The sequence below is a fragment of the Catharus ustulatus genome, chromosome 4 (genome assembly GCF_009819885.2).
Source record: "Catharus ustulatus isolate bCatUst1 chromosome 4, bCatUst1.pri.v2, whole genome shotgun sequence".
In the NCBI taxonomy this organism is placed as follows: Eukaryota; Metazoa; Chordata; class Aves; order Passeriformes; family Turdidae; genus Catharus; species Catharus ustulatus.
In genome coordinates, this window is record NC_046224.1 from 62,652,826 (window position 1) to 62,665,727 (window position 12,902).

At 41.0% G+C, this 12,902-nt stretch overlaps 1 protein-coding gene across 4 annotated transcripts in view; it reads right to left on the reverse strand.

Annotated features, from left to right (window-relative positions):
• Nucleotides 1-12,902, reverse strand: part of FAR2 (fatty acyl-CoA reductase 2) — a 122,362-nt gene that overhangs the window by 59,998 nt on the left and 49,462 nt on the right. For 3 of the 4 annotated variants that reach the window (XM_033057395.1, XM_033057393.2, XM_033057392.1), the window contains exon 2: nt 1,537-1,762. In XM_033057395.1, the coding sequence (XP_032913286.1) occupies nt 1,537-1,725 (189 nt within the window). In that variant the 5' untranslated portion in view covers nt 1,726-1,762. Of the gene's footprint in view, nt 1-1,536; nt 1,763-12,436; nt 12,563-12,902 lie in introns of all 4 variants that reach the window. The other variant, XM_033057391.1, reaches the window with a different exon arrangement.

Here is a 12,902-nt window from a genome sequence, read left to right on the forward strand (position 1 = left end):
TTTCTAGAAAAAAAAATCTGCAAGGGTGTCAGCATTTGTACATGGCAAACACCTGCGAGGAGTAGGGTTTCTGCCTCAGGCAATGATTTTTGAGTAATTTTTAAATGATCAGCATCAGAAAGACACCTTCCTTGAGAGGACTTGGATGACTTGTGAAAGTTTTTTTCCTCCCAAGGCTGCAGCAGCCTAATTTAGGGCTCTGCCTTCTCCTTTTGTTAAATTTGAAACACGCTGGAGCAGGCTGCCAAAGGTTCAAGGAGAGGTTATCAGGTCCTGTTTGCTGCTGGCATGTCTAAAACTGCTGACACATGCTAGGAAGAAAAATGGGTACATCTAATAGAGCTGCAGCAATAAAACAGTTACTAGGGAACCTCACCTAGACCTAACAACACCTCCAAGCTGTGCTGCTCAACTGAAGAGATAAGCCAGTATTTACATTGCAGTATTTATACATAAAATGCAAATAGAGCTTACAGAAGTCTTTATATATACACACCTAGGTTTATCATTTCCTCAAGTGTTTTAAAACACAAAAGGCAAAAATACACCATATTTGGGATTTTGTTGGTTGGTGATAAAAAACATTATCCACTATGATGAAAGGTGAGGGTGGACTTGGCAGTGTTAGTTAAGGGTTGGACTCAAAGACCTTGAGGGTCTTTTCCAATCTAAATCATTCTATGACAGACTTGTAAAAAGCAATGAAAACAATCTACCCTTTGTTAAAAACACACCAAAACAAAACAAACTCTGTTCTTGGACATACATAAGATTTTCCTAGCTTAATGCCTCAAAATATTAAAAGGAAAAAAGCATGTTTTCTGACAGACCTACTTGTCTCTAAGTCATTTACTTTACCTCTAACTTCTGCAGAAGGAGGAGATTCTTCCAGTCAAGTCTTGTTTAAACTTTTAGAACAATACTCCATAAAGATATGTTGACATTTCTCAGATTAATTCCAAGTAATTCCTTGCCTGCTAGGGTCAGATCTGTCCCTTCCTCTCATTTCACATCAGCTATGTACAAATTCACACTAGCATTAGGCATGAGCTTGAACTCTGGCATTTATCATAGCTGGAGGAGTCTGAGCAAGTTCACAACCTCACTACTGGTTTAAGATCCAGAGGATCTTGAGAATCCTGGGAGCCTCAGGCCAAGTCAGTGCTTCCTTACAAATGTTTACATAAAGTACAGCAACATCCTTCTTGCCACTGGAGATTTCTTCGCTGGGATGGCAAACTAAACAGGATTAAGACACATGGGTGGAGGTGATGCAAAAAGGGATGTAGAAAGATTACAATGTGACAGTGTAAAATGCTGTGGCACCCATCACAATCAGACATTTACAGGTTTGTTCATGTACAATTCTTTTGGCTGTTCGTCTTAGACACAGCAAAAATACACAGTTGTTAGAGCAGAAGTCAGCATTTTGTTCTTCATGAACAGAGTAAGACAGCAGCACTTTGCTCCACCCAGCTAAATGGATTTCAGATGATATTCCAGAATATACCATATGAATAAACCATATGAACTTACCTTACATTTCAACATGTTGGCCACTCTCTCTTGCATTGACTGTCCAGCCTTTGGCCTGACAAGAATGTAAACTGCTTTCACTTCAGGGCTGGAACGCAGAAGTTTTTCCATCAGCACTTTGCCCATGAAACCTGTAGCTCCTGTGATAAGTACGGTCTTTCCATTGTAATAAGCTGAGACTGAAGACATGGTGCTTTCTTGTTCTGTCCCTTCCTGCAGCAGGTACCTGAGAAGATGCAGAAATAAAGATTTACAGGCTTTTGGGATAACCTTTTTAGTCACATACCTCAACTAAAATTAGTTCAGTCACTGGCAATTTAAAAATTATTTTTCTTAAAAAAATCTTTGTTGTGAAAATAAACCACAAATATCAGAGAAGCTAAAAAAAAAAATCTAGCTCAGCCCTATCCTCCATGTGATACCACAGCTGTACAGAGAGGTCAAACACAGCTCATGCTGTCCAAGGCTCCCAGCAGGAGATGCTCACTGCAGTGCTGAACTGTGTTTATCTGCTACTGTGAAGTGGCAGCCATGAAGATATGCAGCTATTCTTACAAGACAAAGGAGAAAGAGATTTCCTCAAAAACACTGCTGTGTTTTCCACTTCAATTCCACTGTGCCTATGGCATTTCTTGTCAGCCATCACTCATTGACACGCTCAGCCTTTTCCTGTTGCCTTGGCTTGGAATAACACCATGAAGAAAGCTCTTCCTCATGGAAGATACAGTGCAGTGACACTGCTCAGCACAACTGCAATACCACGTGCAGGTCACCACACCTTATGAGCTCTTATGTCCAGAATTCATCCCAGTTCACTCTAAGGAGTGTAGATGTGATAGGCTCCCCTTTGGAGATCCACTGACCAAGCTCCCACATGACGTGTCCCAGTTAAATATTTTAATTAGATGCAATGGTTTCAGGTCTGAATGTTCCCAGCCACCCTGATTCAAACTCTTAAGTTGATTAAACGCAAAACAAGGCCAGACTGAATCCTCTTAGAAAAGCCCCTCTTCCCTTATTAGCCTAATGGAAGCAAAACAACCATCTCTGAAGTGGGGCAGACCACAGCAAGCACGAAACACACACTGCAAGGAAAAGGCTAATGAAAAATGCCAGTAAATGTTTTGAAAAAAGCCTACTGAATTTGAAACAAAAAGAAACAAGAATAGTAGAATGCTGTCAATCATGTATTTAAGAACCAGAATGATGATTTTCAAGTATCCCAGAAAAACTCTTCCTCCAGTAGAAGCTTCAGAGACACAAACTAGGGATTCAAGCCTAACAAAATATTACATTTCTCTCCCAGTGCTGCCTGGGACCACAGTATCCAGTACCAAACAAATGAAAATCTCCAAATTTCTTTATCCACAACGAATCATCAGGAGTAGAATCCAGTTCAGAAAGTGGGCCAAGCAGAATAACCTCTCAGGGACACTCTTTTACAACTAATAGCTGTGGGTATTCTGCCTCAGTGAATTTGGTTATTAGCCTACTTTCAGATGTCGTCTAGATTATAACTTAGATGAATGCAGAAGGCTCATCTAGGCCTATTAAAAACCTGTTCTTATTAAAGAGCTGGCCACTTGGGAAGTTAAACCAACAGGTTAAAACTATTGGATAATTAACTTATTTATAACAAAATCTCACATCTTGTTCCAGTTCAAAAAAAATGACTCATACTAGAAGACAGAAAGTTGAAGAGCCTGGAAGCGAGTGAAAGGTGTGTAGGGCCAGAAGGAGGTTGTAGTTTAGCCAAATGAAGACAAAAGACCTCAGAAATTTGGCATGACACGTGCAATGTAGAAAAATGAAGAAGTCCTTAGTCACTAGAGACCATACCAATCCCACTGAAAAACAGGAAACAAAAAGATAAAACATAATGACCACTTCCAGCTACTGGATACTTGCTTTCAATTCGGATCCAGAAGATCAATCTGCACAAACAATGGTACATTTATAGAGTACTTTGCACCACAAACTTGGAGACTACCAGAGGAGTTACTCTCCTTCCAACACTTCAGGAGTAGAGAGCATTTCCAACCTGCATCACAAGCATTGCTGCTCTGCCTTAAAGAGCTGTAGACAACTGCATAAATAACTGTGAAAGTCTTCCAAGTGTGGACATCAATTTATTATGTTGTTTCATTTGGGTTCCCTGCTTCAGTTATCTAAAAAGGGCTTCATTTGTTTTGGCCAGATGCTCAACGCCTGCTAGAATAGTTAAGTAAATAAATCACACTACTTTGAAGTGTCCCTATAATTAACCATGCAGCCATGTTTCATTAAGCATTTCTAACAAGGACTACATGCACATAGCTGACAGTTCCTCTCCATCTAGTCTGAGACCATTTTGAATGTCTGACTCCAAACAAACCCAAAAATTTCATCTTCCAAGCCATTCTGGTATGATGAAAATGGAAGTACCAAACACAACCACTGAAAAAGTAACTTTCAAGGCAATCTCCTGTTATTCTTGATTACTGGCTTATCCTTCTAGGGTTAAAAGAAAAGAGAAGAAAAATCCCATCCTTTCTATTTTTCATAATAAAGCAGTCCAAGTTAGGCAGCCCAGAGTTAGTAGGGCCAATTTCAGAGTTGGATCCAGTTGCTCAGGGCCTCATCCGCAATAGAAAAAAACCACAAAAAATGAGACGGTGTTTGCCTGTTATGGGAGCAGATTTGTATCTCTTTGCACTACATTTATTTTTCTATTTCTTAAGTGAGCTTCAGAAAAAATTATAAAAATCTTGTACCCATCGGATGCCATGCTAATTATCAGAAAGAAAATCTGTGAATTTGTTTAATGTACACAAAGTAAGTCATGTTTTGAGATCACTACACAAAAACCAGAATGCTGCCATTTGAAATGTTCAGACAGATCCCTAAATCTCCACTGTTCAAGTAAATTTTAAAAGAGGTTTTCATTACATTCAGTTCAAAAACAGATTCCAATTTATACATAGGATTGCCAGGACATTTTCCTTTCAACTTAGTCTTGAATTTCTCATTTTGTACAACTATCTTTGGTTTTTTTATATTTTTAAGAGTGTAATTGATTTTTCTCTGTTTTTATTGATTTTGCTTGGCCTTTGTAAAGAAAATACTGAAGAACATATGGAGATTCTAAGGAACCAGAGGATTTCTGAGGTCAAAGGGCATGACCCAAGTAATGCCTGCTGACCTGACCCTTTGGAAGTCTACCTCAAACAAGGGAGAACTATATCCACGCCTTTTTGGCTTTTTACACTCAAATTGTTTCCTGCAGAAGGTTATACTTGGCCTTTCATTTTAAGGAATACATAGTCAATACTAAGCACTGACTATTTTCTAGTCAATCAAATTACAAGGGATTAAGTGTCTGGTAGAACTGTTTGAACTACAGCCAGAAGTTGCAGTGAGGTGTCCCTTAGTGAGGTACAGAAGGATAAAGACTATTTCATAGGCTGAGGTTCCTGGCTCTTCCAAATCCAACTGGAGGTGAGAAAGCCACTGAATTGTGGAGAAAAGCCTACACAAAGGCATCCTGAAGCCCAGTCCGAGTGTATAGGCAAGTCAGATGTTTTAGGCACTAACTAGAGCAAGAAAGTAATCACTGATGCCACCTGAATCACTGAGCACAGCATCTCTGCAGCAGCACAAATCTCTCTGATGCTGACTCATCTCCAGCCAGAGCATGAAAAAGCCACGAGCCAGGCACCCCACTGAGCCAGGAATCCCACTGAGCATCTCTGCAGACACAAGTGCACAAGCTGCTCTGAGGGTACTGCTGTCTCTCACAGTCTCCTCTGGATCAAACAGAAAGGACGAGCTAAAGCACTGCATTACAAACAAAGCCGTGATGTTGTGCCAAAGGACAAGCAAAGGGAAAGGTGGGAATCCTAATCCTACCAACCTAACACATCCCTCCTGTGAAAGACAACCCTTTTATCTTCACCTGAATAGCATGGGAGAACTTACCCCAGCTGAGAGCAGGTATGACTGAGCTGATATTTAGCAGAATGACTACTCCACTGTCCTCATCTTTTAGATAGTCCAGTGATGCCAAATCTGCACCCAGACTGGCATGGTGTAATGCAGAGAGTGGCTGCTCTCAGAGCCAGAGTGGAGGGAAGGGAAATGTGGACCTGAACCTCCCTGAATGCTGCCACTGCCCACGGCAGCCCCATGACTGCAGGGGTCAAGGAGGGACAGCAAAAGGGAGGATGAGCAGTGGAGGTGGACTATTTCAGTATGGTTTGGATCACTGCCCTATTCAAACAGGACAGCAGCCATTTCAGAAGCTTATCGGTTGAGATATATGTCTTTTCAACTTACCAGCATAAAATGAAAAAGAAAAAGAAGTTCTGTGCAAGAGTAAAACACCATACGCCTATAAACGTACATCTAGATTCAAAAATGGTCTCTCTGGCGTCTCCTTGTACTTAGGCTGGTTTTGATGAGCTTTATGCAGGGATGGAACTGCCATAAACAAGAGGGTCAGCCTGTTCAGATGAGTCTTTCAGAGATCATATTAAACGTAATGAACCGGTTTCAACCAAAATTACACTAAATGGCAAGCAATAGTTTTTGAAACAAAGCTACAGACAGCAAGAGTCCTTTAAGACAAAATAATTCCTGGCCACTTTCTGAAAATAAATTTTTAATCTTGAGTAAAAATATCCAATCATACCTAAGACAATTTTCTTTAATCAGGATTCTGGAAGAGTTATAATTAACCTGGAACATGCAGAGAAAGAATAATTCCTCTGTTGTTTCAGAGAACTTGTATAGCTGAGGTCAGAAAAAGCAATATAGACTAGTCATAGACTATTTCCATTTCATCAATTTACTTCTTCAGTCTATTAATTATTTTATGAGTTTTAAATGGACTGAACGCTAGGGATGTCTGAAAAATACATCTTCATATAATTATTTTCTCTTTCACATTTTGTCCCAGAATGTATTACAGAGATTCTCCAAAGTAGGCAAGTAATTATAATACATAAAAGCAATTATTTCTAGTATGTGGGGTTTTTTTGCCTGAAAGCATTTATTGCTTGTTTAATCATCAGAAAATACACACTATGCATGCTAGATATAGCTGAAATACTAACTTAACTCCTGGCTCCCCAGGAGTAACACCAGAAGAAGGTCACTCAGCTCGCTTGATTTCATTTCTCTGGGCCAAACTCACGTGCAGGGAAGTTCCACTGCAATGACCAACGTTGCAACAAGGATTAATGTGAATTATCTTAGATCTGAGCCTTTGGATTTAAAATATTTCCTGCATTTTCAGTAATAAGCAACAGTGAATCAGAGCAGAAAATGGCTGTAGTTCAACACTGCACACTATCTGTGACAACAGCACTGCTGACACAAACAAGCAGAAAGCACCAGCAAGGAGGCACTGAAGTTACATAACGCATTTCCAAAGGTCTTTAGGCACAGAAAGATTTGTACAGCCTATGAAGGCAGGGAGAATTTACTGATGACAGAAAATGAAGCAAAGAGGATGATAAAATGGTTGTTCTGCAGAAAAATTAAAAGTTCCTTATGGTTTGTTGAACTTCCACAGTTATTTAACATCACCTAACAGCCAAAACAACGATTAAACTCCTCTCATTTAGCTACAGAATTAAAAGGAAGGTCATAATCCACCTTTTGTACAGGCACTATAGAAGCTAATGCAGCATAAAGAAATAAAACCCTGTGATTCAAAGATGGGCACATTTACAGCCAGACTGAACTCCTGATGATAATCCTCTTCGCAAAAGAGATTTTGCTCCAAGCAATTTACACCAAATATAAATGTTGTTGTTAGAAGCCTGAAGGTTAAATCACTTTTCTCCAGCTAATACATTTCAAATCATTTTTTTGTTTGGCAACAGTAGCAATTCAAATCCATAACAGCATCCCCAAGTAGCAACATGCAAGTAGAAATTCATTGCTCCCAGAAACCCTTCATGACTTGAAAAACCACACCAGTTTTGCAATCCATTTTAATTTACAGCAGTTAAATCTAAAGAGACAGGGAAGTGTGACAGCATAATTAAGAGTTGGAGACAATGAGTAGCGTGCACAGCTGGATCCTGCAAACTGCTGAGCGCTACATGACAGGCAGGCAGACACAGAAACCTCTGGGAATTGTGGCTGCCAGGTCAAAGACCTGCCCCCAGAACAGATGTGGGCAGGAGCTGGAATTTCCAGATTGCTTAGCATTACCTACACAGCTTCACAGATGTTCTGACTCTCCCAGGCAGCACAAACTGTCTGACCACCGTGAAGAAAGAGAGAAAAAAGAAAGAAGCAGAAGGGCTGCTGATGCAACACAACACAGGAGGAGCCTCTTGATTTTTTAGTAAAACCTGTTAGTCTTGCTCAATTTCACAATGTTTTCTCTCTAAAATTAAGGAAAACAAGTCTGTAAAGATTCTAGAGCTGAGACAAGGCAGTGGTGTTGAGGACATACCTACGTGTGTCACGTAGGATTTTAAAGAACAAATATTTCTCAGTAGCCCAAATATCAATATATTCTGCCTCAACCCTATTTAATTATCCACCCGGTAAGAAAAGTAGCTACCAGAGACTTCAAAGAGGCATTTTCTGCAAGCTCCTTTCTGCATTACATAGTCCAGCATAGGTATCCACTCTCTCTTTTTTTTAAAGCTAGTTGTTGCAAAGCCATTGAGCAGGTTACAGGATCAAAGCATAGATCAAGACTAGAAGGAAGTTTTTGCTCTGCCTCAGCATAATTAAATGCAGACATCCTACATCACAGCTTTTATGCAGGCAATCCTTCCCCTTATCATTCCCCCAATTCACACTTCACAGCCGTTTTCCTCTCTCTACAACCAGCAGTCCTCTCCCAAAACCCTAAATCAAAACCAATTGCCATGCCCTCTGTACACCAATCACTCTGTACCCCAGCATTGCACAAGTGTGGTCTCATTGAAGTCAGGAGTTGATAACTCTGTGTGATAACAGACCTGTCTGGCACATTTATTTTATTTTAGACATCTCAGTTGGTAACTACTTATTAGCATCCAACAGCTAATGTATTAACAATGTTTTTCTGTCCTTTTTGCACTACTCATCCTTATCTCCCATCAAAAACAGTGGCACCAGCATTTATGACATTTGCCTTTTTTTTTTTTTCCCTCCTGAAGTAGTTATCAAACATTGGAATAGGCTTCCCAGGGAAGTGATGGAATCACCAACCCTAGAGGTATTCAAAGATGTGCAGTTGTGGCACCTGGGGACATGGTTAAGTGGTGGACTTGGCAGCATCAGAAGCACAGAACCACAACACGGTTTGGGTTGGAAGGGACCTTACAGATCATCCAGCTCACCCTTCACAAACTGAAAAGCTGTTTTAAGGTCACCCAGAGCCTTCTCCTCTCTAAGCTGAACAATCCCAATTCCCTCATCCTTCCTTCTCAGCAGAGCTCCTCCATCCCTCTGATCCCTTGGTGTCCCTGCTCTGGCTCCAGCAGTTCCCTGTCCTTGATGTGCTGGGATCCCAGGGCTGCAGGAGCTCTGCAGGGCAGGGGTGTCTCACCTGAGCAGTGCAGAGGGGCAGAATCCCCCCCCGCCCTCCCCTGCTGCCCAGGCTGGGGGCTCAGCACAGCACAGGGGTGGGGTCACTGCCCACTCACACATTGCAGAGACATGCTGAGCTCTGCGGCCACCAACACCCTCCAGTCCCCTTCCTCAATGATCTTTAAAATCTTTTTCAATCTAAATGATTCTGTGGCTCAGCCAGTTCAAGAATACTCACAATTTGAGGGTAACCAGTGGCTGAGGTATTTTGGTGGTTTTTTCCAAGCTCCACTTTTGGAAAAGTCCAACTAGCACAGCTGCTCTGAAGAACAGCAGCTGCAGGACTGCTACCTCTCCAGCAATTTCCATATTTCAGCACTTATGGAAAACTACCCCATTGTGGCCCCAAAAAGGATTGGGTGCCTAAAAACTGCCTACATTTCTGTAACAAATGAAAATGAAGTGGTGATTGACAGCAGCAGTGCAAATACTTCCGTGATTACAGCAACCACATTCTTCACAAAGGCACTGTCATGACATAAAGAAGAATGGTCTTCACTCAAGATTTAGAGTCAACAGCAATACTGATCCAAGTAAATCAATATCACTGATCATTATCTAGAGAGTAAATTTATGCCATGGAACGATGGAGAGAGTGCCTTCCTGAAACTGCCTTCCTTTTTTCTACTGTCACTCCATCCAGTGCTCCTGTCAAGTAAATATCTAAGCACAACACTCCAGTCTTAATGAAATCAAATAAAACTGAATTTCTATGCTTTCCTAAGAAAACCTAAAAAAAAAAAAAAAATCCCTGCAGAGAACAACAAAAGAAGAAACTGAGAACAATGTATAGGAACATGGTCAAAATGATGACCCTCCTAATGACCATGCTTTTAAAAACAATTATCTAAGCCATGCTACCTTTCTATTTTCACAACTTTTCTCCCACAGCTATGTCCAGTGGAAGATTTAAATAGAAAATACAAGTAGCTTTGTAGTCCTGTGCAGATTTATCACTAGAAATGTATATTTTTTTTTGTATTAAGCTTCAAAACAGATGCAAAATAATTAATCATTGACTGAATAATATAAGCTGAAAGAAAGACAGCTGTGAGGATTCAAACATCCATTTTTGGGTCATCAAGTCCACAAAGGCAGTGGCTACAGAATACCTCACACTATGAACTTTTACAAGCTGTAACAGGGCAAATATCCCTTTTCCTCTATCCCTCTATAACATCTGAATTTGTTCATACCTTCCTTATAAGACAGAAGAAACCACTTATCAGCTGAGAAGCTTTTGACATGTTGTGAGGGAAATGTCTCCATGAGTTCAGATAATACAATAGCTGTGGTGACTGTAACCAAGAAGTTTAGCAGTCCTGTGACAGAAAGCTAAAATGACATTTCACACTTCAGATCTCAGATCTAACAGAGTGGAAAAATTACCTGCTGTGTTCAGACACAGATTTAAGGTTAACTGTAATTATTTTTCTTTCCAATAGGAAGCCAAGCTCAGTAGTCTGAGTAGTTTTATATTGATGTTTCATTAAGAAGTGCAGTCTAGAACCCCACTCTTGTCTTGGTTGGAGCTGAAAGACAAAAATGCATGAAGTATTTCCCACCAAGAAGACTCTTAAAAGGATGACCAGATGAATATGAGAGTCTATACTATTAATTTCATAGCAAAGCATATATATAGACACATATTTTCAAACCCAAAGATTTAAGATACCCACAGGTTGGGCTTTAACTGCAACCTGAAAGAGAACGTTATCAATCAAAAGATCACAGCTCTGCCTTTTCCCTCACACAAACAAAAATCTTTTTTTATTTATTTTTTTTTTTTATTTTATTTTCCCCACATTTCTCTATCTTTCAGACTTAGAGCATTTGATGCACTGGCAAAGCTGTTCTGCCCAGAGCTGGATTGAACTCTTCAGGAGCAGGGAAGAAGTGTGACCAAAGTCTATTTAATTCCAGGAAGTCCACAGGGAATTTTACACTGGTTATTGCACACTGCTAGCTGGCTTATTCTGCAGCAAGCTGGGAAATCAGCACCTGTGACCAGCCCTCCAGTAACTCTCTGCATCCCCTGTTTTTCTGAAGACAATTCTGGAGCTACTGGAATCAGAACCGTGACACACTGACAGATTTGCTGTTGGAGTCTTGGAACTGGAATAACGAGGCAACACAAGGTGCAGAGACTATGGCAGCTCCAGCCTGGTTGTTGCCTTGTCACGACTCTCACTGCGCAGATGCGATGGACTGACAAACACCTCGCTCCCCCTTTGGAAAAGCAAGAAACCACAGTGAGGAGAATCTAGGAGGCTGCTTTCTCCTACAAGGATCCAGAGTTGGAGCATTGGGAAGGGGCAATGGAGACACTGGTATGGGGCTTGAGGGCTTCTGGAGAGAGAGTGGAGAAAAGGCAGAAGTAAAAAAAATTAGACTTCATGTGCATAATGTAGAAAAATTATAAACTGTACAAGTTCTTAAGATATATGAGCCAGTGAGACACAAGGCACTTCCCAGATTCTGCATATTTCTGCCTCCCATTACACCTCACCAATTTGGGTAGAATTTCCCACTGCTTTGTCTGACTGTCCCTGTCTGGACGCAATCCCAACCTCTTTAATCCTCGATCTAGTGCTTCTAGCAAGAGATACATGGAGTTGCACACACAGTGATCCCTGCTGCTCCTCCTGAGGATGTGGGATAGCTCAGGGTCAGGGAATGAATGAGATGACATGCCCAGTGAGACTACTGGTTTTGCCTCTTCCCCCTCCAACAGCAAATGTTATCCTAAGAGTTTGCAAGTTTTGTTTTTCAAGCACAGCACACAGGCCTTCGTCTCTGGAAACTCTGACAGGGAATACAGAAGCAAGCCAGCTAAGCCAGAACTTTCACTGGTCGTATCAAAGCGAACCATGCAAGTTTTGTTTTTCAAGCACAGCACACAGGCCTTCGTCCCTGGAAACTCTGACAGGGAATACAGAAGCAAGCCAGCTAAGCCAGAACTTTCACTGGTCGTATCAAAGCGAACCAGGTATTAATGGAAATCTCCAAGGTAGCTACTCAGATTTTCAGAGTAAAGACAGAGTAAAGCACTGTTTGATCAAAGTGGAAAACTGAAGACAACCAAGTGTGAACAGGGTGAACATGTCTTGGAGATGCTGCAATTGCAAAATGAACCTTTAAAAAACCCAAAAAAAGTAAGAAAAAGTAAGACAGCAGCAAAGAGGAGAGTTTGCAGTCCTCAGTGATTAGTATCTGAGTCAGTGTGTTTGTGGAGGACTTTCCATTCAGCTTCTACCAGGAGGCACCTCACAGGAACTGGGAGTGCCAATCTCCTCACCCAGCCATAACCAGAATTACTCACAGCAGCTTCAAGTAGTTCTGAGATCTCTAAACACACGAAGCTGAACTACTCCTGGGAGATATCCTGGCAGTCTGCAACATGGATGAAGTGGAAAAGGAGCTCTTCCAGAAAACAGTTTCCTCAACACTGAGAAGAAATTCAAAAACACCTATAAGGGTCTCTTCACATGCTCTGGAAAATTCATCCTCCTCATGGAATTTGCCAAGTGGCTTGCTGTGGATAGCTGGCAACACAGTCTGCTAACACAGGTGCTGCTCAAAGCTGGCTTTGGTCAAGCATGGCACAGTTCATTAGGAAATAATTTCCTGGCATCTGACAGCCACTGTCATAACATTTTGTGACAGATTTTAAAGGTGCAGTTCGCAAGAAGGTATAAACAAAACACAGAAACCATGGTGTTATTTGCACTTATAAATGTATTAACACTTCTTTTTCTACCCCCATCAACTCTTCCCTAATTTGAAAC